This window comes from Medicago sativa, chromosome 5, assembly GCF_051527215.1.
Source record: "Medicago sativa cultivar Bolivia chromosome 5, Bolivia_mono, whole genome shotgun sequence".
Taxonomy (NCBI): domain Eukaryota; kingdom Viridiplantae; phylum Streptophyta; class Magnoliopsida; order Fabales; family Fabaceae; genus Medicago; species Medicago sativa.
In genome coordinates, this window is record NC_140753.1 from 29,904,792 (window position 1) to 29,932,138 (window position 27,347).

Genomic DNA, 27,347 nt, shown 5'->3' on the forward strand with positions numbered 1-27,347 from the left:
TATTAGTTCCATTTCGTGGTAGAGAAATCTGCTAAGTTCCAAGGTTAAAATCTGCAAAGTGAGTAGTTGAGGTTTTGTTTTAAAAGCTTGTTTTGGTTCACTTGCAGCAGCCTCAGAAAAATGATATTCAATTTGACCTTCAATTCAAAGTTCAAATTCTCTTCCAATAACCTTTGTAGCATCGACACTTCAAATCAAAGGCATGTCCAGTGACGAACACGTGTTGATGTCCAACAACTAACATGACACTGACACATGTGATTACATTTTTAATTAATTTTTTTAAATTATGGTATTTGTCAGTGTCGTGTTCAGTATATGTATCAGCGTTTCATACCCTATAACTGAAAGATTTTTATATATTATATTACTTGTGCTACACTGGGACAAAAAGGAAATCATATATCTCTATCATATACTAGATCAGATATCTATATTATCTTCTTCAGTATAACTATGTTGGAAAGTGGGAGAGATATACTATTTCTCTTTCGTAATTGTTTCTGGAACTTGGAATTAGTAAGGATTTTTTTCTTTTTTAAGAATGGAATTAGTAAGGATTTATGTTTCATTTACGATTATGATGTAAACTAGACCTTGCACCCGTACTGCCGCACGGGTCATATTGATGGCAAATACATCATTCAAATAAATAAAAAAGGTTCTTTAGTACCAATACAATGTGGGCTAGTTATTTGTATTTACCGTCACGGGTCATATACATTGAAAATGTATAGTTAAAAGCAAAATTATATATTGCATACCCAATGTAAGCAAGAACCATAAGAATAAACAGAAATTTTGGTGTATGTACATCATTACAAAAATGAAATCAGTTAATTAAAGCCATGGCAAGAAGGAGAAAAATTGGTTTGTCGGAAAACTCGATGTATTTTTTTATAAAAAGAAACTATTAATTTCATTCAAAAAGAGTAACCAAAAGACTATCATAGCTAAAATAACAGCAAGTTTCAATAAAGGGACCCGATGTTTGTAATTACTTATTCTTTGTTAGATATAAAATTCAATAGTAACCAAAGGACTAACAAATAGTAGACTATTTACTATAAAATTAATAGAAGAAACATTCAAAAGATTGTTACCAAAACATAACACTACCACTGCACATATCCAACTAATTATTATACACCAGAACGAAGCCATTAACAACACTACACATATAAAATGCTCTTATACATTTGAGATAACAAATTACATATGATATGTGCGCAACTTCAACCTACTTTTTCACATAAAGACTTCATGCTCATCTTCAATATTCATTGGTACTGTATACATGAAAAGGGAAAAATCAAAATCACAACAATAAATAACATTTAGAATAATTTTTGATTAAGGAACCTATGAAAACCTATGAAAAAATAGGGTGGAGGAATCAGCATTTTTATATTAAGGAACCTATGAAAACCTATGAATCCCCCAATCCCCTAACACAGGCATCACAGGAGCAAAAATACAAAACCAGCAGCTGCCCAATGTTATGCAGAACCGCAGCTACAGCAATCATCAAAAAAGAAAAACCCCAGCAGCTCACACAAGTAATAGCAGACTACCCCCTACACCAACATAACTGAGCACCAACTGATACCAATCGAAAAAATACCTATGAAAACCTCTCCCACTTCCAACACAATCGAAAAATCAAGCCGTATTTAAATTAAGGAAAATCCTGAAGTAACATTTCAATAGAAGGCTCGGTTTAAAGTTTGGTGGAGGAAATATTTATGTTAGTTAAAGTGGCAGCCATTAGTGGATAGATAGGAACACACACATCAAATTGGTCTGAATTAATAAGAATATCATCATATTGCTTATACATGTAAGTTAAGGTAAGAGTAAAAAATAATAAGAATATTAATAGCAGAAATATAGAATTAAAAAGGAAACAATATGAAACAATTCTAATATCTCATAATATATCTCATAACCAAACTGAAACAAATTTTCTTAAAGCTTTCTCGATGAATTAAGAGCAACGTAGGTATAATTCAAAAAGGAAATTAAATATTTCAGTTGTTAGCAGGTTATATAAAAAAATACATGAAAACGAAGTTTGTAAATACGAAATGCAAACAAAGTTTCTAGTGTTGAACCGCCACTGATGTAAACAGCAAAAAGCAAAAAGAATACCATCAACACAAAGATTTTTTTTTTAACAAAATAAAAGTATCAGAATTAGTAACATCTTACATGTTGTTTCAATTTTCAACCATCAGTTATAAAAAGTAGATTATAAAAGATGATCTTACATTGATGTCATAACTGCATCCATCAAAGTTGTGCTTCAAACACTGCTTTCTCGGTTCTAGGCTTCACTCTCAGCAATTGTAGAAGCAAACTCAGCAGGAGAGAAATGGAAACAGTTTAGGAACTTCAAAAAAATTTGAGCAAAGAAACATAATGAATCCTAGTAGTATAAGAGACAATGAGCATCGCTATGAAACGATAAATGCTACTATGAAAACAATTGAGAAACGAAAGTTAATATCATGGTAAAGTTAAGACAATAATGAACCAACCTTTTAAGCTAAACGAAGCAGGTGCAGCAACTCGATTGTAGCTTTCCATGATAAAATTTTGCAAGTGCTACAGGCTCTAAGTGAGTAAGTTTTCACAACATTCACATACTTCCATAGTGCCATTTGTAAAGTTGCATTTAGTAGGATGTTTTAAGACATATTTTGGATCACAATTAGTAGCATTTCATGAATCAGAAATTGCTTGAAAATATTCATAATCAAAGGATGTTTTAAACAAAATGAAACAGCTGTGCAAATTCCATCTAACTACTTAAAAATTCCAATGGCATATTGTCCTCATTGTCATATTCTGAAATTGAAGAAACAACACAAAGTTAATTTTAAATTCCAATCATAATGAGAGTTATTACCTTTTTCATGCATCAAGAAAGCGATCATCTGGTGGTGGCTCAGGCATGTGTTAATATAACGAAAACAAATGGACCAGTACTATTAGCCTCCAAATATTAATTAAAAGTAAGTGAGAAAGAAAGAAAGTACATCATACGTCAACAACTTTTATGTACAAAACATGTAGTAAAAGAGACTTATTAAAGCATTTCCAAATATCCAAAGAGACAGAAAGCTACATCATACATCAGCCTTTTTATGTTCTTTACAGTGTAGAAAGTTTATTATGTCAAATGTTAATGAATATCTCAAATCCAAAGAAGCAAAATAACACACTATACTCATCATAGATTACTTAATGAAACCTATCAAAGATGCCACCAAACAAAGATTACTTAATGAAACTTAACATCTATAATTACATTCCTTAAAAGTAATCACAACAGTCATAGCTACTTTAATCAAAATTTAAAGGCCGAAAGAACATAGTATAGTAAGTTGTGCATAAAGTTAACATTTTCTCGTCCAATGTCTCATTTACATACATGGAAGGAAAGGAATGATCAACATATATCCTTTAACACCAAGAATAAAAATCATCAAATTTTTCCAGACACCTGGTGAGATGAGACTTGGTATGGCTGAAATTAATCCCAAAAATTAAAAGAAAATTCATTGTTCTCACTTCACAGTTATGAAAGCAAACCATAAATAAAATTCAAATAAAACAAAAAACTAAATCACTAACCAATTCAGAGATAAAACCCACAAAGCTTTCAAATATTGGAACCCAGAATGGTCTCGACAGATGGCAAGGATTTGGGGTTTGAAATCAATCGAGAAGAGAGACTTTGAATTGTGTGTAGAATGAAATGGGAGAGTGACAAATTTTTTAGAAAATAACGTCAGCATCTCCAGATTTCAAATGGTGGAAGAGAAAAAATTATCTGTGCGTTCGGAGGAAACCTATCTCTACCGTTTTTAAGTATTAGCCACACCACTGTAACAACCCAACGTCGTGGTCGTTCAAAATCGCAAACAAAGAAAGAGATGGGGTTCAAAAACACAAGAAGAAAATTAAGTGGGAAGATGACTATGGGATGGGTAGAGAGACCAAAAGGCAAAGAATGGAGTTGTTGTTTTCATGTGTGGAAGAGGTTAGGTCAGAGCCGGTTAACATCAATAATGAATAGAATACTTTTTTTTTTTTTTACTAATTCCAATGAGATGTGCAGCACCGAGTTTTTGGAAACATTATATATTAATTGTGTGTTATTTACAATGCAATTGGATGGGGCTGGTTGTAGTTTACGATTTTTCAAAACTTATCACAGTTCATATCTCTAAGATCATTATGTTGGGAGCATCATAGATTAATCTAATGGCTGAAACGATTTGGAGCCAAAAAATTAGGATTAGGGTTAGGGAATTAGGGTAAGCATGTACCTTAGGATTAAATATAAAGTAGATATGACCAAAATTATGTTGTCAACCATCTTCCTTAAGAGTTGCTTCTAAATGGTTTTTATTCTTAGTTATTTACTTTGGGCAAATGCTCATTGTTACGAAAACTCTAAAGACGAAACGCAAAAATTACATTGTATTAAGTTTACAATTACGTATCTATCCTCCACTTCTTTTTGTATTACCCTTTTACCCATGAATGGTCGGTTTAAAATACCTTCGTCAAAGTTCGTGTTTGCCTTGTTTCATAACGTTTTTTTTTTTTTTTGGCAGTGAGTGTTTCATAACGTATATTTAGCTCTATGCTTTGGTAACTTTACACCAAGCAGAAGGAAATGTTTTCTTAGAAGCATTTTGTACGGAAAAATAACTCACATGTTTTAGATGTTGGTTCAATCATGCTCTATGTTTAGAGTGTTTTCACTTTTACTTATGAATGAATTTGCTTTTACCGTACAAAAAATAATAATAATCTGCTCTATGTTTTGGATTTGATTTAACTTCATCCTAAGTCCTAACCATTTTAATTTGGGATTCAATGCTATTATTTTCAATAAACTTAAGGGAAATTACACTCACCTCCCTTAAAGTCTTCATAAATAACACAAACATCCCCTCTAGTTTTGAACTAAACACTAAGGGTCTGATCTGCTGGTGGTAGTTATTCTTATCTTGGGGCTGTCATATATAATCTTCTAGCTTAGTGTGAGATTGGAATAGTACTTTGGTTTGGTAGTGCACTCTTTCTCTCCATGGGTTCTGGAGGCAATTTTGTAACTGTTCACACTAATCTTGTTTCTGTTCATACTAGTCTTTTGTTCAATGAAAACAATGTAATGGCGGAGGCTGATGATCATTCCCGCCAGCAGCCATGAAAATTGTAAGCTGGAATTGTCGCGGTTTGGGTAGCCCGCGTACAATTTCTAGTCTAAAATACCTAGTTCGAGTCTATAAACCGGACATCCTCTTTCTTTGTGAAACTATTTCTATGGCAAATAAAACGGAGGAAGTGAAATACATGATGCGCTTTGATTCTTGTTTTACGGTTAACAAGCAAGGACGTAGTGGAGGTCTGGTTTTATATTGGAAATCTACAATCAATTGCTCAATTTCTAACTATTCCAACAATCATATTGATGCTGAAGTTGTTGATATTAATAAAGGAAAATGGCATTTAACTGGTTATTACGGTTTCCCGGAACATGGTAGGCGCAAAAATGCTTGGGAATTTTTAAAGCAACTTGCGAATTATTCTAACTTACCTTGGTGTATCCTTGGAGACTTCAATGACATTCTGTCTCCAAATGAAAAGAAAGGAAAGAATGATAGAGCAAACTGGTTAATTAATGGATTCAGGAATGTTGTTATTTCATCTGGTTTGTCTGATGTACATACTGAAGGTTACATGTTCACTTGGTTTAAAAGTCTCAGTACTGTTAGAGCCGTAGAAGAAAGACTTGACCGTGCATTAGCAACAAACAGTTGGCAGAATTATTTTCCTGATGCTGTTCTGGAAAATCTTCCAGCACCTTCCTCGGACCACTACCCAATTATGCTCCTTTGCGATCCAGGAGGGAAAATTAATCGTACTGCCTCTCGTTTCAAATTTGAAAACGCATGGCTTACTGATCCTGATTTCAGAAGTTTTGTTCATGACAAGTGGAATTCATATGGAAGACAACCGATAATTGATAAGCTGGAATTTTGCGCAACAGATCTGTCTAATTGGAGCAGGAATAATTTTCAATGGTTGAGGCGCGATATTGATGCTTGCCGTAAGAAAATTGAAAGACTGCGGGGACAGGTGGATTGCGACAATATTGATTCCATCAACCATGTCAGAAGTCGTATGACATAATTACTTATACAGGAAGATGCTTTCTGGAGGTAGCGTGCTAAGGCGCATTGGTTACGTGACGGTGACCTTAATACCAAATTTTTCCATGATGCGGCGTCGTCCAGAAGAAAGGTTAATAAAATTACTTCTCTTGTTGATGATAATAACATTAGAGTTACTGAAGAGGATAAGTTATGTGATGTTGCAAAAGATTATTTTGTTAACCTCTTCCAACCTCAGATGAGTGATACTGATCCTGTAATTGCTGTTATTGATACCTCGATTTCGGAGGAATATAATGATATTCTGCTTGCACCCTTCGTAATTGATGAATTCAAAGATGCTATTTTTTCCATGAAACCTGACAAGTCTCCGGGTCCTGACGGATTTAATCCAGGATTCTTTCAAAAGTTCTGGTCGGTGTGCGGTGAAGAACTTTTTAAGCAATGTTGTGAATGGTTGGCCTCAGGTAATTTTCCTCCTACTTTGAACTCCACGAATATAGCACTTATTCCAAAGGGAGAGGTTCAAACTTCTATGAAGGACTGGAGACCCATAGCACTCTGCAATGTTATCTATAAGGTGGGGGCAAAAGTTTTGGCTAACCGGCTAAAACAAGTGCTAGGTAAATGTATTTCCGATACACAGTCAGCGTTTGTTCCAGGAAGATCTATATTAGATAATGCAATGGCAGCCATTGAAGTTATCCATCACATGAAGCTGAAAGTTAAAGGAAATGTGGGAGAAGTAGCTCTCAAACTTGACATCAGTAAAGCATATGACAGAATCGATTGGAGTTATCTTCAAGGGGTTATGGTAAAAATGGGTTTCTCTAATCAGTGGATAAAATGGATAATGATGTGTGTAGAAATAGTCGATTACTCAGTTCTTGTCAATGGCAATAGTGCGGGTCCTATCATTCCGGGAAGGGGTCTCAGACAAGGGGATCCTTTGTCACCATACTTGTTCATTATTTGTGCAGAAGGTCTCTTTGCTCTTATTCGAAATTCTGAAGCAAGAGGCGAGATCAATGGGGTGAAAATTTGTAATAACGCTCCTATTCTATCTCATTTACTCTTCGCAGATGATTGTTTTCTGTTCTTTAGAGCAAATAATTCTCAAGCTATGAAGATGAAGAATATTTTGAATATTTATGAGAAAGCATCTGGGCAGACTGTGAATCTTCAAAAGTCAGAAATTTTTTGCAGTAGAAATGTTTCTAGCACTGATCATAACAATATTGCCGACATACTCGGAGTTCGAGCAGTCTTGGGAACGGGGAAGTATCTTGGGTTGCCCTTTATGATTGGTAGAAGTAAGAAAGCAACTTTCGGGTTTATTAAAGATAGAATCTGGAAAAAGATTAATTCTTGGAGTAGTAAGTGCCTGTCTAAGGCTGGTCGAGAGGTTTTAATTAAATCGGTGCTTCAATCCATACCAACCTACTTCATGAGTCTGTTTACTCTACCATCGTCTTTGTGTGATGAAATTGAAAAAATGTTAAATTCTCTTTGGTGGGGTCATTCAAGGTCACAGAACAAAGGAATTAATTGTCTATCTTGGGATAAACTGTCCATGCACAAAAAAGATAGCAGTATGGGTTTTAAAAGTCTAGGAACTTTTAATACTGCTATGTTGGGGAAGCAAGGGTGGAGAATTATGACTAATCCGGACACACTCATCTCTAGGATGTATAAAGCCAAGTATTTTTCGAGATGTAATTTTCTTGACTCAACTTTAGGCCATAATCCTAGTTTTGTTTGGCGAAGTATCTGCAATTCCAAATTCATTTTAAGAGCGGATAGCAGATGGCGAATAGGTGATGGGAGCTCTATACCGGTGTGGAATAATAATTGGTTACTGGATAATATTATTATTACACCGCCAGCCAGTGATGGTTCTCCTTTAGCAGATTTGCGAGTAAAGGACTGCCTACTACAAGATCTAAAAGCCTGGAATGTTCCTTTTCTGCAAGCTATTTCCAGTCCGCAGTTGGTGGAAAACATAATACAAACACCTCTCTATCCTTCTGTGACAGAAGATCGTTTAGTTTGGAAGAAGGAAAAGATGGTGAATACTCGGTTAGGAGTGCATATCGTATGTGTATGCAGGAAATTTTCGATGTATCTCATTTTAAGATTTCCGGTTCTTGGGATATAATTTGGAGACTAAAAATGCCGCCGCGAGTTAAAAACTTTATTTGGAGAATTTGTAGGAATTGTATTCCAACTCGAATGCGACTCCGAGACAAAGGGGTTAATTGTGATATTGTTTGTTCGTTGTGAAACTCAGAAGAGGAGGATACTCTTCACCTCTTTTTTCATTGCCCAAGTAGCTGTTTGGTTTGGAGTATGTGGGAAGGATATCCTTCCATTTCTGCTATTTTAAGCCAAGACTATGACAGCAAAATAATTGTTTTTAAAATTCTGCAGGTGTTGGCAGCCGAAGATGCTGCAACCTTTTGTTGCATTCTTTGGAGCATTTGGAAGAAAAGGAACAATAAGGTGTGGAATAAGGTTACAGATGCAAACGTCTTTGTTCTTTCTCGTGCGAAAGACAACTTGCATGAATGGAAATTGGCTAGAAATTTGCAGCAAACAGATTTTGTGCCTCGGCAGCAACATGGTAATATTTGTTGGACAAAACCAAACGCATGTAGATACAAATGCAATATTGATGCATCTTTTTCGAAGCACCTGAACAAGGTTGGATTAGGTATGTGTATTAGAGATGAACATGGTGCTTTTGTCCTTGCCAAAACTGATTGGTTTAGTCCCATATACGAAGTTCATATTGGAGAAGCTCTTGGGTTGATTTCGGCACTAGAGTGGGTGCATGAGCTCAACTTGGGACCTATTGACTTTGAGATCGATGCGAAGAGAGTGGTGGATAGTTTTTTATCTTCTCGACATGATGTTACTGAATTTGGTATCATTATCCAAAATTGTAAAACTCTCTTTAGGCATTATTATGAAAACTCGACTGTTGAGTTTGTACGGAGACAAGCAAATGAGGTTGCTCATAAATGCCTTATTGTCAACTAGTCTCCAAGTTCTATTTGAAATACCAAATTGTATTGAAAACACTTTGATTAATGAAATGTTATAAGTTTGTTTTCTCTCAAAAAAAAAATACCACAAATGATTAAATGGAATTTATCCCATGTGTGGCCTAAGTTAATAGTATATACTTACTACTCATTCGTCTCGTTTTAATAATCACTTTTAGAGTTGTGCGTAAATTTTAAAAAAATAATTATTTGAGTTGTTTTTAATGGTAAAATTAGAATTGTTTACAAGCAGTATTATTAATTTTAATTGTTGGAGTAGTTAAGTGAAATAAAATGTAATAATTTTAATTGTTGGAATAGTTAAGTGAAATAAAATGCAATAAATAAGTGTATATATTAATGGAAAAAATAATAAATACTACATCGGTTTTAATTACTATGAGACGAAGGAATAAAGTTAGAAGCACAAACGGTGAAAGTTAAAAGAGCAATGATATTTGTACAACCATTTAATGATAATTTTGATAACAACTATGTTTTTCTCTTTTTTTATTGGTTAAAAACAATGGAAAGCGCATTAGAAATCTTGCTTACGAAAGGAGTTGCTAAATCATTCTTTTTTATATTTCTTCTTCTAAATCTCTAAGAGCCGAGAAAAGGGCACTTAAGAAAGTCCCACATTGATAATCATAATTGATACGATGGTGTTTATATATTATGAGGTGCTTTCTTTCTTTAGGTAATTGAAGATGTATTGATTTCAACTTTGATTTCAACTTAGGTGGATTCTAGGGTGAGGGTTCAATTAAGTCTCTCACCGGTGGACCATGAAGAAAATACCATTTGATTAAAATCAATGATATGATTGAGATTTATTGAAGATAAAATTGAGAACATCTAAACATTTTCACATACAATTTTGTCTCTGTTATGTTTCTTCATCCTCTTCAAATCCCTTGAAATCTGTAAATCTAGAAGATGCTTGCAGAAAACATCTACATCCATTCGAAAATGAAAAAGCAAAGAAGATACGGGATCGCAATTTCTTTCACCAAACATTTTCACACTGTTGCAAAGTGCAAAATTAAAGTCATTTTTGATATCCACTGTGTTCCCTAAAATTTGAAACTTTAATACTTCATGGTGAAACTTTAATACTTCATGGCCATAAATTAGGGTTTGGCCTTTAACACACAAACAAATAAATTGAAACTTAGTTTGAAATTAAGGTGATAAAAAATGGCCCGTGTACTTTAAAATTATTCGGAGGAACATTACAAAATCGATCGCTTTCTTCATGATCTTGGTAAACATATACTTATACAAGTAAAGAGACTAATTAAAGCATGTCCATCTTTTACAAAAGTATGTTTGCAAACACCGGTTAGTTGCAATCCTTTAATGTTCGACAAACATTTACACAATTGAGGGGAGGCGACATAACGGCATGTTTGTGTGTGAACATGTGTTGATGGTCTTACTTTTTATTTTAATAAATCTAGGCCATTAATTAGATTTAATGGTATTTTTGTCACGGTTCACCGGTGAGGGACTTAATTGAACTCTCACCCTAGAATCCACCTTCAACTTATTTTTTGGTGAAAAAGCTAACAGTTAAACAAGAAGAGGAAACAGAGGGAAAACAAAAAAACTCAAGCTCTTGGGAATAAGACTCCCATGGCATCATTTCGCAGAAAGTCTCGGAGATCCTCGGGAGCGGATGAATGAACCAAGAACCTGTTATCTGAAGTTGCTCCTAGCTTTGCGAAAAAATCCGCACATTGATTACCCTCTCAGAGCGTGTGCTGGATAGAGAAATTGTAGGAGGCTATGATATCTTTGATGTCTTGAATGAGCACCGCATAGGCGTGATACTTTGAAACATTACCTGTGATGAGCTTGACAGACAGTTGAGACTCGGAATAGCAAATCAAATCTTCCAGCCCCATGCTCACAGCTAGACGTAAGCCTGCTAGAATGGCCGAGAGCTCAGCCTGAAGAATACAGTTCGAGTTCGGAAGGTAGCCAAAGAAGCCTGAAATAAAGGAACCAGCGTTGCTACGAATCAAGCCACCAAAGCCAGCCCGCACAGGTGACCCCAAACAGCTCCCATCGACATTAAGAACGTAACAGTGCTGATTGCTGCTGTTCCAGCTGACCACACGAACAGGAGAAGTCTCTGTGCAGTCAGAAATGAAGTTGTGCTTAATAATGTCAGCAGAATTCTTGATGTTGATTCATAGCCGAGTAATTGACCAGATTTCATTGTTGAAACACATCTGGTTGCGGTGCTTCCATATCCACCAAAGACCTGCGAGGAAAATAAAGGAACGAGGGCCTTTGGTGCCGGTCTTAAGCCAATCATGAACACAATTTGCAGTGAAAAAATCTTGATGAATGAAACCAATATTCTGCCATATGCTACAAGAGTATCGACAATCACGAATACAATGCATGAACGTTTCCTCCGCCTCACCGCATCTCTCACAAGTTGCAAAAGTAGCTATATGTCTGTGATGGAGCAAAGATAGCGTTGGGACCGCGTCATGACAAGCTAGCCAAATGAAGAATTTGTATTTATCAGGAGCCTGCAGCTTCCAAATCCACGACCAGGAATTTTGATGAGGTTCAATGTTTGAAGAATCCATGATGGTCAGTAGCCAAGAGTAGCCACTTTTTGTGGAGTAAACACCATTCTTCTTGTGCTTCCAAATGAAAGTATCTTCAACTGTGGGATTGAAATTGGTATGGAAATTATTAATGGTGTCAACAATTGATTGCGGGAGGGTAGTGCAGATAGCTTGAGTGTGCTGGCCAGGGAAGGTTAACACATCTTTAACTGTGAGGTGAATGTCATGAATGTCAATTATAGGAACCAAATAACCAAGAAAACCATGAGAGCACCAAATGCTAAACCAAAAGGAGGAGGAGCCCGAACCAGCACGCCAAGTATACCCATCTTTGAGAACATTTTTTGCACGGATGATAGATGCCCAAGAAGGAGAGTTGGTGCTAGTGGCGTTGGCATGAAGGATGTTTAGCCCCGCCGAATATTTGGTAGAGAGAAGATTCACCCATAGTTTGTTGGTGAACTGAACCATGTCCCAAACTAATTTACCAAGGAGACAAGTATTAGCATCCCGAGTTGTTCTAATGCCCAGGCCGCCTATACGCTTAGGGGTAGTGACTTTCTTCCAATTCACTAGATGAACTCCCTTGTTACTAGAGCCTCTCTAAATAAAATTCCTTGTATTTTGGTCAATACTATCACAAATGTTTTGAGGAAGCCAATTGATTTGCATGTAGTAAGATGGGATGGAGGATAAAACAGATGAGGCTAAAGCTAGTCTACATGTTCTATTTAGGAGTCGATTCTTCCATGATGCCAACCTGGTTTGCATTTTTTCAATAATGAAGTGGAAATCATTTCTCTTGGGGCGGTCGTTGAGCATGGGAAAGCCGAGGTACTTACCAAGGGAAGTAGTGCTTCGGATGCCAGTGATAGCGGTGAGATTATTGACTTTCTCGTGGGGAATCCCTGAAGAATAATAGGCTTTAGACTTTGAAATATTAATCTTCAAACCCGAAGCCTTGCTGAATCTATCAAATAAATCAATGATGAAGCGAAATTGGGAATTCGTAGCCTTAGTGAAGAGAAGAACATCATCTGCAAAAAGGAGGTGTGAGATCTGAGGTCCTCCGTTAGTGATATGAATAGGGTCCCAATTACCTTGAATCACTGCATTGTTGATAGCGGTAGAGAGCTTTTCCATGCATAATATGAAGAGGTAGGGAGAAAGCAGGTCACCTTGTCTAAGACCATGGGATGTCTTAAAAGGTGCCAATTTGTTACCATTCCATAAAAGAGAGAAGGTGGATGACGAAACGCAATGCATGATGAGCTTGATGGTGATGTCTGGAAAACCAAAATCATGGAGGCAAGAATTGAGGAAATCCCAATTGACATTATCAAAAGCTTTCTCTAGATCAAGTTTCAAAGCGACATATCCCTTCTTCCTTTTAGACCTCCGCATGAAGTGGACAATTTCCTGCAAAACAATTGAATTGTCAGTTGTTCCCCTACCAGGCAGAAAGCTGCTTTGGTAAGGGCCAATAATATTGTTAAGAATGGGTCTGAGACGGTGCACTAAAACTTTTGTGATAATTTTGTAAATAATATTGCAGAGGCTGATGGGTCTGAAATCTTTGTAGGTGGTAGGAGAATCAACCTTAGGGATGAGTGCAATGAGCGTGTTTGAAATCTCCGGATCAAAGTAACATGTGTGAAAAGCTGACTGGACCATGTGGTAAATATCATCTCCAACTATGTGCCAGTATTGTTTGAAGAAGATACAATGGAATCCATCTGGACCGGGTGCTTTGTAGGGTTTCATGGTGTTGAGGGCCGCAAACACTTCATTCTTGGTAATAGGTTTGGCGAGCGAGGCTTTGTCTATGTCATTGATGGAAGGGTGGGCGCCTTCATGGAAAGTGCGGTTATGATGATGTTGATTTCCACAGAAAAGGTTTTTGAAATATTTTTGTGCTTCTTCTTGGAGTGTAGTGCTGTCAGAGGTCCAAATTCCATCAGGTAGCTGAAGCTTATGGATTTTGTTTCTCTTCCGTCTAATGATAGTTTGAGCATGGACGAAAGAGGTGTTTTTGTCTCCAAATTTAACCCATTGCTCTCTAGATTTTGGTACCAAAGCATTTCTTCTTGAAAGAGGATGTGGTTGTATTCTTGCTGCAATTCTATTTCAAGGAGGGTGTGTCGAAGAGAGTCAACTCTCTCCAAATAATTTTGGATTCCCTTCAGTCTATTTTCAACATGTTTCTTTCTTTTAAATATATTGCCAAAAACTTCATGGTTGAAAATGATGGAATTTTCTTGGACTTTAGCTAGAGCCGCTGTTGTGTTAAGATTTTGAGAAGTCCAAGAGCTTTGAACCAAATTAGCATAGTCATTGTGATCTATCCAGGCAGCTTCAAAACGGAAAGGCCTAGACCCTCTGGCTAAGGGGAGACCACCAAAACGGAAAAGGAGGGGGTTATGATCAGAGTGTAGTCTGCATAAAACCTCAACTAAAGCTTCAGGAAAAGAAACACGCCAATCAACATTTGCAAAGCTTCTATCGAGTTTTTTGGATAAAATGCGAATACCATTGTTGTTGCGGTGCCAAGTGAAACGGACACCTATGGTTGTAAGATCAAGGAGGTTGCAGTTATTCATGAGATTGGAGAATAGGGCAGCTCTATTATGATGAAAGATGCCTCCTCTTTGGTCACTAGGGAGAAGAGTTTCATTGAAGTCTCCTATGAGCATCCAAGGGACATCAAAGGTTTGGCCAAGAGTCATAAGGTAGTTCCAGAGGTTGGGGCGTTGAACATGGTTAGGGTTGGCATAGATACAAGTACAGGTTGTGGTTGCATTCCCACGGCTCATGGAGAAAGTTATGGAGTATTGGTTAGAATCAAGGACAATGGAGGTGTGGTTCATAGCTGTATGTTGTAGGAGCCATAATCCTCCAGATTGACCATTAGCTTCAATAATATGTACAGGAGAGTAACCATTGTTGGACCAAAAAGAAGAAAGTCTTGCAAAGGGGACATGAGTTTCCAGGATAGCCATGTAAGTTGGACTATGTTTTCTGATCAAATCCTTCAAATGTCTTCTGGCATTGTTATTGTTAGCCCCTCTGATATTCCAAGAGATGATAGTGGTATCAAAGAGAGCTTCCATAACAAACAGAGAGACTAAGATCCCAAAAAAAGAAAAGAGGTTATGTTACCATGTCCTCCTGATTGGAGTCATGATGCTCATCACTTTTGTCAATTTGTACATCACCATTATTTTGAATAATGTGTCTGCTGTCATCATTGGTAACAATGGTATTGTTTGTGGATAGATGAATGCTGTTGCTACTTGTTTCAAGTTGTTGGTTGGGAACGGCTTGAACAGTATGAGCGATGGAGGTTTTGTTTTGTATGGGGATGGATTTATCAAGGTGTGCATGGGAAGGTGGGGTGGGGACATGGGTATGTTTGCTGGACGAGGTTCCCTGAGTGGGAACATCATGGATTGGCGTGCCTGGCTTGCTATTCCGTGTAGGGCCAATGATAGGAGAGTCATAAGGTAAATCAAAAATTGGGTCATGATCGTTTTCTTCACTGCGCCTTCTTTTTGGTTCAAACTTAGTTTTGGTAGCACGAGCTGTATCATTGGGTTTTGGACGTGGTGGGAATTTTGTGGTGTGTGTGGGCCAAGTATGTCACCTTCAACTTATTGAAACAAAAAACAAATTATCTATCAATCTTGCTAATTTAATTATCTTTTATTTTAATATAATATATATTTTTATCAATCTTGCTAATTTAATTATCTTTTATTTTTATATAATATATATTTTTTTGAATATTATTATTTTATACTTGTAACTAGTCACTTTTGGCAACGACCTAGTATGGATTCAGTAGCTCTTAATGTTGATGGCGGTGTGTTCCTTGATTCCAACTTGGGAGGTTTTGGCGGTCTTATTCGTGATCATACAGGTTCCTTTTTGCATGGTTTCTTTGGAAAAATTAGTAGACCTTGCATCCTCCATGCTGAGATTTTGGGTTTATACCATGGTTTGAAGTTGTGTTGCGATACTGGATTTAAGCATGTGGTGTGTCTCTCTGATTCAACTATTGTTGTTGACCTCATCCAAAAGGATTTGAATGTTCATCACAAATATGGAAATTTAGTCATGGCTATTAAACACCTTCTTCGTAGAGATTGAGTGGTTAGTTTACGACATACTTTGCGTGAGGGTAACGCTGCAGCTGATTTTCTAGCTAAAAAGGGTGCTCTTAGTGGTAGTAGCTTTGTTATTTTGAATGAAGCCCCTCCTGATATGACCTCTGTCCTCTTAGCAGATGACGTGTGTGTTGAGTTTGTTCGACCCTAGTATGGGTCCTCTTTAGTTTTTTTTTCCTTCCTTTTGTTACCAAAAAAAAGTCACTTTTTTAATGTCCAACTATAAGAATTGGTGCTTTTAATTAATTTTTCTTTCCATGTTTCATAATATAATATTATTTTTTTTGACAAAAACAAAACGATAATCATTTATTCAAATTGATAGAATACATCAGATACAATAACATGATCAACATCATTAAAAACATAAAAGGCGAATATGTAAACAAACATATAATACCCAAGTTAATAGCATATAACGACAAAATAACTACAATAATATTGTAAAACTTAAATCACCATAATACAAACGAACGCCACACACAACGACGAACAACACAACGCCGCACTTGGATGACGAAATCACGAAAAATAATAAGAAAAAACTCGATATATGTGGAAATCACTTATTAAATTGAAAGAAATGAGAAGAAAGATGCATAGGGGTGATTCTAGGTCAATAAATGACATAAAATCACTCTTCTTCGATGAGTGAAATAGAACTTAGAGGGAAGATGCAGTTCCTCTCATTAAAAAAGTTAGGATCGACTAGAGAACTTACATATAATATTATTTTATTAATTAAAAATTATTATATCTGTAATCACATAAATATTTTATATAATTGAAATTTTTATTCAAAAAAAACTTATATTAATTATATAAATTATTTCAAAAAAAAAAAAAACATGGGAGATCGCAGGTGTTTGTTTACTTCTTCACTTTCCTTCTTCCTTTGACTCTTCACTTCCCTCATCCACTAATGGCGGAAACACAAACTCCCTTCACTCAACCTATCCGCTGTATTGTAAAACTTGGTATATCTCTCTCTCTCTCTCTCTCTCTCTCTCTCTCTCTCTCTCTCTCTCTCTTTAATATTTTGAGATATTAGAAATGATTGTATCTAATCACACGTGTCAGTGTCGTGTTGGTGTTAGACCGTCTCTCAGCTATGAGGAATATTTTTTTTTTTTTTTTACTATTAGTGACGAAGTAAAATTCTTTTGATGGCATATTCAGGAGGTGCTGCAATCACTTGTAAAAATGAGTTAGAGAAGATAAATGATGAAATTCTTAGCAAGGTTTCGGAACAGCTTAGACAAGCAATGATTGCATCTTCTCACAAGCCTCCTGGGATGGATTGGAGCAAGAGACCTGGTGATTCTGAAATATGTTGTAATCCAGAAGAATTTGGAGATGATTTTGATGCAGAATGTAGCCGTTTCATTGTTGTTCATGGAGCAGGTTCGTTGGTTTTTTTTTTCACCTTTGAGTTCAAGATTATTGTTTGATTAATGCAAATATTAAGGAATTAGATGAATAAATGTTGGAGATATCATTAGCCATACGTGAGAGTTTATGAAAATATGCTGAAAACAGCTTACGGACATATCATAAGCTATTTTTATAAGTGTTAATGTCATAAGATAAGTTCAATAAGCACTTCCATATGCCCCCGCAACAATAACCAATGGCATCCGTTTTATCCTTGAACTTGAAGAACAAATTGGATGTTATTTTAAGGATGGTTTCGTTGGCAAAATTGACATTGAAGTATCAACTGGTTGTATTTCTTTGAAGGATCAAGTGGTTGTAATTATAATTGGAAGACCAATCTAATGTTGCATCCACGATACACTTGAAGAGGATCGAAATGGTCATTTACCCTTTATCTCTAACCAGTGTCTGCAATCAATGAACTTTTATACAAAACTATTTAAACAAAAGCTGTATAGATATAATATTCTTGATTGCTTTGGCGGATGTAATTAACGCTAGAATTAAGGCCTGTTTGGATTGAATTATTTGAACTTATCTACAAGCATAATCTCTTTTTTTGACCGTCTGGAATAGCTTATGAAAACAACTTATGACATGTTCATGATAAAACAGCTTATAGCTTATGAAAACAATTTGACTTGATTTTATCTTCTGTTATAGAAATAACTTATAAATAAGCACTTCATGATAAATTTTTATGCTATAAGCGCTCCATTAAGTTGTTTATCCAAACAAGGCCTTAACAAGTTTTTGCACTTGAAGTGCTTCACAATTTGGATTGTGATTTGTCAACCTTGGTTCACATGATATCTGATTTATAAACTGAATATTAATTCTTAATGATGAGCAATGAGTTCATATTAGTCTACGTGATGCTCTCAGGTTCTTTTGGGCATTTCCAAGCCAGCAAATCTGGTGTTCACAAGGGACAGCTGAATAAACCTCTTGTCAAGGGAGGCTTTGTTGCTACGCGAATATCTGTAAGTAATCATTGTCGATTTTAAAAGCTCTCTCCACAGTTGTAATTGTGAAGTTTTTAAAGGCTAGTGTGACATTTTGACTGTTATATCAGTGCATCTGCCACCTAGGAGCTAACTGCGCCAAACTCAAGTCAATGCTAATCAATCTTAGTCTTCAATTTCATGATGAAGTTTCGCAAAAATGTTTTCTGTTTTTTTTTTTTTAATCACTTCTGTTTTCATTTTATTTTTTGTTTTCAAAGTTTTGTATAGAAAACTGTAAAACAACTATTTCAGGACTAGGATGCTTTTAGAAATGATTCACCATCAATGTCATAGCCAAAAGAGTAGTGTTATAGTATCATGGGTTAATATGTTTTTGGTCCCTATAAATATACCAACTTTTCGTTTTGGTCTCTCTAAAATTTTCCTTCAACTTTTAGTCCCTATAAAATTTTCAATCACTACTTTTTTTCCCTATTTTTAAGTTAATTTTTGTATTTTTTTAATGAAATTGTGCAGAAATGTGTAGAATATTGTAAAAAAAATTAGAATTTTTTAACAAACATAAATTAATTATGAATTTTTAACCACCAAACATATAAAAATTCATATTAAATTCATGTTTTGTTAAAAAATTCTAATTTTTTTTGGTAGAGATTCTTATAATATTATGAATTTTTCTGCAAAATTTTATTCAAAAATATGTATTCTACATATGAGTTTACTTTAAAAGAGGGACCAAAAGTGAAGATGGAAAATTTTATAGGGACTAAAAGTTGAAGGAAAATTTTAGAGGGAGTAAAACGAAAAGTTGCTATATTTATAGGGACCAAAAACATATTTAACCCTAGTATCATTATGTAGACTACAAACATTTGTTAAGGAGAAAAGCACTGTTCTTCAAAGTTTACCAATCCAAAAAAGAAACCTTATGAGTGCATGTTTGGATTTACGGTGAGCTTGATGAAATCACGGGTAAACCTTGATTTTGGTGAAGCTCTAAAGTATATCTTTTGCCGTAATCATGATGGCACACTAGATTCCATCAAACCCACCTTCAATCCAAACATGCACTGAATCTAATTGTGCACAGAAGGCATGCATAATTATTTTAACTTTGAAAGGGGTAGAGAATTTGAATTCGAAACTGACTCAAAGTTCACGTTGTCCTAAAAATAAAATATAAAAAATTGCTTTTATACAGATTAGCTTCAGAATGAGGATCTCCTACATGTTTATTATTCCATTTAATTCTAATTTCAGGTAACCACTCTCAATCTTGAAATCGTTAGAGCACTAGCCAGAGGTAGTTTCATAACTATTGCAATCTATGCTATTTATAATGCAATGCACAAATTTTCCTTGTTTGATCAAACATTGATTATTTATCTTTTGTTTCAAGCTTTTCTTCTATCATGGTGTAGTTGGTCATAAGTAATTTACTGGATGTTATTATCATTGGTATCAGCATGACTACACCTAACCATTTCTGTCATATCAATGTTTCTCTCATGTGGTTCTTATTTATTTCTTGCAGTTTTCTCAGTGTTGTCGATCACATATTGCAGAATATAGCATTTTGTTCAAATTCTCTATGCTACAGCGCTATAGCGATTGTATAGCCGCTATTTAACAGTACATTGTACTAAATTGCATATCTCAGAACAATAGTGGTTTGTTAAAATTCTGCTACGCCATAGTGCTATAGCGCCAATATTTGACAGCAGAGTCTTCAGTTATTTTTTATCACTATTTTGATTTTTTTTCTATTTGCGGGTGATTCTGATAATTGATGAACTTGACACTCTCCTATGTATGTCATTTCATATTTTTGGAAATTATGTATGTCATTACTCTCTTTAGAACTTTTTTGGCCGTTTTAATCAATAGAAAACCAATAATCCACGAAAAATGGAGGATTTTGACAACATATCCCTTTTCATCTTTGAATGAGGTGTTCGTCTGTTATTGTAAGCTATGTGTTTCATTTATAAAAACTATCAATGCTCTGAAACTTAATACTTGCAGCTATCTGCTTCATTTCACCCCTTTTTTGGCTACAAATTATTTACGAGAATTATTGAAATTCATTCTGAATAGGTTTGTTTCTTTGTGCAGAGGGTATTCCTTCAATTGGAATGTCACCTTTCTCATGTGGATGGATCACCAGTGAAAGACATGTTAGCATACTTTAACTGAATATACGTTGGATTTATTTATTTATCAACAGTGGATTATAGTCTTGTTCTGTCTTCTTTTCCAGATAAAGTTAACTACTCTTCGTTCATATTCAACATGTGCAGGTATCTTCAGCCGATTTGTCTCCCGTGGCTAAGGCTATTGATTCTGGTTTTACACCTGTAAGATTGAATTCTTCAATTTATCTCACTTCTTTGAAACTTCTTAATAAATTTCAACAAATTTTCTAACCTTTCTTTCTTACATTTTATTATTTCTCTATCTTTCTAACAAAAGTTATTTAGGAGTACCTAAACTGTTTGAACTGACTAAAAACTAGTGAAAACCTTGGTAATTAAGGATCAAGTGTTCTTCATGAAAAAGTAGACTAGAGAGTGTGTGTGGGATCTTCCGCACTATATTCCAAATGTCACTAGTTTATTCAAACACAATTGCCTGTCCTAGGCACATTGTAGTTACATGACAGTTTCCATTATATTATTCTTTTTGCTTCGTCTGAAGCAAGCAAAATGTCATAGAGATCGATTCCATAAGATAGAAAAAGGTCTTTCTTTTTATATAAATCTGAATGAAGTTAGTGTTATGCACTACATGATTATCCGTATCTTACTTCACTTGCGAGTCGTATCTTGATTTGATACTAAATTGAGCCCAATCGATACGAATCTCTAGGGTGTATCTATTTCAACATGAATCGCATCTTGAATCGTGATTCATTACGATGAATCTTGATTCACTATGATGTATTGTGACTCATTGTAATGAAGTACTACCTAAACATCGTAGCCAACCACTTGTTTTTGTCAACTTTGTGTAACTGTTATGAATCTAGAGTTTCATAGAATACGATGGAGATGGCTAGGGTTTTCAATATTGTATCACAATGGCATAGCATGACTAAAAGTTACCAAGAGAATATATATAGTAAAACATAATGGACTCTACTAACTTAGAACCTAAAGGGCCCAATAGCATAGGCCCACTAACCTATTATCTAACAGTAACCAACCACTTTTCTTTGGTCATTAGATCTATGACTTGAATTTTGAATTAATGAGGTTCATATATAATATACTAGCTTATAATTTTGTTTTGTCACTTGTTTTTACCTTTGTTTATATTGACAATGTATCTTATGATCCATCATAAGATTCGATTCAAAAAATGTCTTTCGAATCACGATATGAATTTCGATTTGATAACCATGATGCACTTATGTTTCCCCCCTTGAACCTTTCTTTGAGGGTTCATATTTTTGTAATTGTTTTCTTCACTTGAAATGATGTAGGTTTGGTTGCAATTTGTCTAGGTTCTGCATGGAGATGCAGTGCTTGATGAGATTCAGGTAGAGACTCAATCTATTGAATTCGATTGTTCATTGATAATTAAGTTTGTAGTTTTTGCATTAATATATATTTTTTGTCTCAGGGATGCACTATTTTAAGCGGCGATGTCATCATAAGTCATCTGGCAGCATACTCAAGGCCTAAATATGTTGTTTTCTTGGTATCCTCCATGAGTCATGCATATATCCATTTTTATTCTTGAATTTCTACAAAATATAATCTAAAGATAAAAGGTGATATGCACTGTCAGTGTAAACTAATTTTACATTGACATTTAATGAGAATTCAGTATTTTACACTTATTTTTAAAATGCAGTTACAATATGGGCTTATGTGGTAATATGATGAATTGCCGTTGGATGTTGGTGTAAAACTAATTTACATTGACAGTGCACCTCGTCCTCTGTTAAACTCAATATAAAACCCTTGCTGAATATATTAAGTCAAATAGTCTTCTTGTGAGTATTTAGTTCCATCCAAGTAATGAATATCTCGATAATTGATAATAGTCAAAATAGCTGAAGCCTGTTTAGCAAACAAAGGTCTGTTTGTTAATTCTGCTATGCAATAGCACTGCTAACAACGCTGCTTCAAGCATGCATAGAATGTCATTTGTATAAGGTTAAATCTATTGAAGACAAGCAGTTAGATTTTAATGTTGTATCAATATGCAAGATATATGCGCAAAATCACAATTTTGAATCATATCAGACCAAACTTCTTGAAACAAAATCTATCACCACTGACATATTTCAAATTATAGATGTTACATGAATGTTTTCCATTAAGCATGAACGAAAGACAGATGTATATGGAGTATATGATCGCCCACCGACAGAACCTGACGCGATACTCTTGAAGGAAATTGGTGAGCACCGAGCACTTGTTAACTTTACCTTGTTTATGGCCTATTATATTCTCTTCATATAGCAAGTTTTTCAACTCTGACAGCTGTTGCTAAAGATGGAAGCTGGTCGGTCATAAAACCGAAGTTGCAGAACTCAAGTAAGCAGATTTAGTCGGTTTAGATTAACTTCTCAGAAGCACTTATAGTTATAATAAATGAAATTTTGAAAGTTATTGATGTGATTTATTGGACTCTTATAATGGCCGAGTTTTCTGAATTACAATTTCTTGTATAAGTTGAAATTAGTTTCTGTATCATAATTTTATTGGAAGGTTTCTAATTTAATTTCTCTACAAATATCTATAACCTTATAAGAACTTTTTAGTAAGGCTCTGTTTGAATAAACAACTTAATTAATCACTTGTAGCGTAAGCACTTATCATATAAGTTCTTATGTATAACCTTTTTAACAAAAGGTAAAATAAAGTCACAAGTTTTTCTGGAATGGAGTGTCAATCGATTATAACTCAGTAGCCTGAAACTGTATAGCTGAAGTTCAACAAAAAGGTTTGAGCGATCTTGTTTTCATTCATAAATCACAAGTTGCCACAGTAGCACGCCAAATCACCTGTGAGTCCGTGAGTAGGGGCATGGAATTTCTAATATTTAGATATTTCTCAGATGTCATAAATAAACAATTATGATAAGTTTCTAAGTTGGCATTTGGACTTTTTGTTATGACGTGACTAACTTAACATGCTAGCTTTTGTTGATTATGTAATTTGAATTTATGGATTGAATTTTTCTGGCATGTGATAATTATCTACAGTTGAGCTAAGTGTTGCTACTCATGATACAACCGGTGGTATGAAAACAAAAATCTCAGAAGCTGCAATGATAGCAAAGCTTGGAATAGATGTCTACATTGTAAAAGTAATAATATTTGTTTGTTATGTGTCATACATTTGTCTTATATATCTTAGAGCTCCTAATGAAAACATGTAGCTACATTTCAGGCTGCAACAAGCCACTCACTAAAGGCCTTAAATGGAGACCTTAGAAGCAGCATCCCTGATGACTGGCTTGGAACAGTCGTTCGATCATCAAGATAGCCATAACCGAATCTTCTGCACAAGTCGACATCATCAAGAAGTAATGATTTTAGAGTCGAGAATTTGAGTGTTAATTGATACTTGTATTAACAATTACACTTATGTGAGGACTCTCAGAAGCAAGCAATCACTAATCAATCATTTGTCATATTACAGTGATGTTCTGCATAGAATAAAGATCCACAGTTAAATGAATTATTGTACTGATGATCATTTGATATTTCTAATTTTTCTGTGTTGATTATTCAATTCGGACTCAAGCGCGATTGACAATTGTTTTGTATGCATGATTGTTATTTTGGCGACTTTGACATAGTTCTTGTATTTAGTACTTTTCCATTTTAAGTACAAGAACTTTACGTTTATTTTTACTTTGTTGTTTTGAACATTTGTGCAGAAGATGGGGGAAAAAAATCAGTAGTAGAAACAAAATATTGTTGTGTTTAAAATTGAAAACATATTATATTTAGATATGACCGCAACATGGATTAATAGTCACATGTTTTCTGATATACAAGATGATTTATCCTCATATTTTAGTTAAACATTTTATTTCTGATATTTTATCCTCATTCCTGAGACAAAATGTAGAGCATGTTAGCATCTCTGTTGAGGAATTAATGACTTGAACATGAGAGAAATTTGTGACATGTTTTTTACATAATCATATTGGATTTCATTTCTTATTCGTTTTGTTTTGTTTTACCCGATATGCCACAACACTTCTCCAACATATGCATGAATAGTTGTGCTTTCGTCTTTTAGTATACCTCCTTGGCTATAAAAGGAGAACTGTTGTAACATATTGGACATAAGCAAAACAACTAAAAAATTCAATGTGTTTCGGTAATAACATGTCCTAAATTTCTCTTTTTCATTTCTTTTCTCAAAGATCTAGTTATTATGTTCATGTCATTAATTCCTCTATCCATGCAACAATCGTCTCTATCATGAGTGATAGTTTTAATTGTTGGTCTGTGTTTGGGACTTTTGTTTGCCTATGGATGGTTGTTTGGTGTCTTGACCGATAATTCAGTTAAGACTAATATCATAATACGCGTGGCTCCAGATGGCCTTGAATCATCTTATGCTTAGAACAGCCTTGCAACCGATGGCACCATAACCACAACTGCAAAGTATCCAAATCAGGTTGACACTAGACATTTAAGATTATGGAAACAATGAGTACAGAATAGGGGATCAAAGTTTCCTTTTCTCCTTGACAAAGCATAAAATTCAGCTGCAACTAAGAAATATTAAAATGGAGAGAATTATAGTAGAAACGTTAGAGGGTCTTATATTAGCACATAATTAAATGTTACTGACCAATAGCCAATGTAACTTCTTCACAACATATAACAGTCTTAATGCTTCCAATATTGATCTCAGACCACAAAAATATAAGTGGTCAAAGACTCAATAAAGTTAACCATTACCAAATCTTGTAAGAATTTGCACAAACTTAGATTGGTCCTTTTACACAACAATCACACACAAATATTAAATATATCATCTCCTTTTCAAGAAGCATTCATGGATTTATTTATTACTTGGGGCCAATGTCCTTGAGGCCACAAATCTGCTCCTCACCCATAGCAGACATGACAGACACAATCAGATCTTTACCCTCACCAAATCCATCCTTGATCTGCATGAAAGAATTTGAAATCAGTAGAAGAAGGTGCATATTATAAAAGTCAACAATCTCACTCCAGTTTTCATTACTAAGACCTTGTTTGGATAAAACAATCAATTAAACGCTTATAACATAAGTGCCTATGATATAAGTGTTTGTGTACAAATAATATCTATAACAAAAAATAAAATAAAGTAAGATTGTTTTCATAAGCTAAATAAGCTGAAATGGACATCAAGCTATTACACAACTTACCTGGAGTTTAAGATAGTAACAAAGTAATAACAAATTATTAACCGATTACATCTATAACGACTGTCATGCAACTATTCAACACAACGAGCAAATGCGGTCCAGATTATCAACAAACTAACCTGCGAAAGCAGACTCTCATCGGTTGGAAGCTTAAGGTCATCCTTAGTACCACCACTCTCAGTCAGCAAACTCACCTAATATTCATTGAAAAAAAATCCTTAGTTAACATTTAATTGAAATTAATCACACTACCCTAGGTTCAAGGTACATGGTAACAACTTATCAAACAACTGACCAACTTATTAACCATTTAAAAATCATTAACAGTATCACTCTTATTTTCAAAAAAAAAAAAATTAATCATATACAGATTACCATTTATCCTGCAATTTTTTATTTTTTTTTATAAAACTCAGTATCCGGCAAAATATCTATAAATCACATCATATCAACTTTAGGGTATCAAAATCTTATAGGTTTAGATCCTGTTTGGATAAACAGCTTAATTGAGTACTTTTTTTTTTTAACAACAGCTTAATTGAGTACTTTGTTTGTATAAACCATTTCTGTGACAAGAGATAACATAAAGTCAATTTATTAGAAGCTGTAAACTCTTTTCATAAGCTATCTTGAAAGCTTATCGAAATAAGCCGAAAACAACTTATGGAAAGTCATAAGTATGTCCAATTGTCCATAAACTCTTTTTAACAGTTTCACATGTGATTATAATTATTCAAAAAACAAGAAATCAAGAGGCAAGTTGTGAGTAATCTTACAAATCCATCCTCAGATATATCAATGAGCTGATAATCAGTGCGATTAACATGAGGAACCTGTTGTAACCACACAAAAAAAAAAAAACACAATTACTCTAGTTAATTAATCAATTAACCAAATAAAAAAATTCAAATCCAAAAAATAATCTCAAATGAAAATCATACATCACAGTTATGGGAAGAAGGAACAATATCTTCAAGTTTTTTGCCAGTGAAGATATCAATACCAACAAAGTGACACTTTGCATGTCCATGCTTTCCAGTTTTAGAAGTTGAAACTTCAACTACCTATGTCCAACACAAACAAAAATCATACCAACATAAATCATACAAATATTGTTACAAATTCAATATATTTCAAAAAGTCAACACAACATGGTGCAAGTAAAAATGATCAAAAATGGAAAAAACAAAAGAAAAGAAACCTTGCAGGGTCTGTTTTTGATAACAATGTGACCATTTTTGCGGATTGTACCAGCTTGTTGTGGATATGTCTTTGATGCTCCAGCATCTGCTTTGGACTCAAAATGGTGTTCCTCGTCTGACATGTTTCACTTCTTTGTTCTTCTCACGCAATCATCATGTTTCTATTTTCTCGTTTTCTTTTATAGACATTTTGTACTACTCATGTAACATTCTTTTTATTCCCACTATTTTTTTAGTGATTATTATTCAATCTCACATCCAATCATGGTGTTTATCTTTCTTTTATTTTCTCTCAAAAAAATATTTTGAAAAAATTATTTACTTTTTTACCTAAAAAAATTATTTATTTT

The 27,347-nt window shown here is 34.6% G+C and overlaps 2 protein-coding genes and 1 long non-coding RNA gene across 4 annotated transcripts; 1 reads left to right on the forward strand and 2 right to left on the reverse strand.

Annotated features, from left to right (window-relative positions):
- Window positions 1-1,023: 1,023 nt before the first annotated feature.
- On the reverse strand, window positions 1,024-4,051 carry LOC146921643 (uncharacterized). 2 transcript variants are annotated; one of them, XR_015012200.1, is made up of 4 exons: window positions 3,640-4,051; window positions 2,541-2,850; window positions 2,271-2,392; window positions 1,024-1,289 (listed from the first exon to the last, which is right to left on the reverse strand). It is a non-coding gene; the product is annotated as an uncharacterized LOC146921643 (long non-coding RNA). The 2 variants fall into 2 exon arrangements; XR_015012201.1 differs by lacking the exon at window positions 3,640-4,051 and having other exon boundaries at window positions 2,271-2,428; window positions 2,541-2,905.
- A 12,795-nt stretch (window positions 4,052-16,846) lies between these two features.
- Window positions 16,847-24,153, forward strand: LOC146921644 (Amino acid kinase family protein). Its single transcript, XM_085714982.1, has 12 exons — window positions 16,847-16,975; window positions 17,178-17,402; window positions 18,321-18,418; window positions 19,664-19,706; window positions 20,519-20,580; window positions 20,704-20,760; window positions 21,909-21,944; window positions 22,028-22,105; window positions 22,747-22,813; window positions 22,897-22,950; window positions 23,622-23,725; window positions 23,809-24,153. Exons 1-12 carry the CDS (start codon window positions 16,921-16,923, stop codon window positions 23,902-23,904), a joined length of 975 nt encoding a protein of 324 aa, XP_085571108.1. The 5' UTR covers window positions 16,847-16,920; the 3' UTR covers window positions 23,905-24,153.
- A 1,022-nt stretch (window positions 24,154-25,175) lies between these two features.
- On the reverse strand, window positions 25,176-27,149 carry LOC146921645 (eukaryotic translation initiation factor 5A-5). Its single transcript, XM_085714983.1, has 5 exons — window positions 26,997-27,149; window positions 26,737-26,859; window positions 26,572-26,628; window positions 25,915-25,989; window positions 25,176-25,552 (listed from the first exon to the last, which is right to left on the reverse strand). The coding sequence occupies exons 1-5, from the start codon at window positions 27,117-27,119 to the stop codon at window positions 25,451-25,453; spliced, it is 480 nt and encodes a 159-aa protein (XP_085571109.1). The 5' UTR covers window positions 27,120-27,149; the 3' UTR covers window positions 25,176-25,450.
- Between the last annotated feature and the right edge of the window lie 198 nt (window positions 27,150-27,347).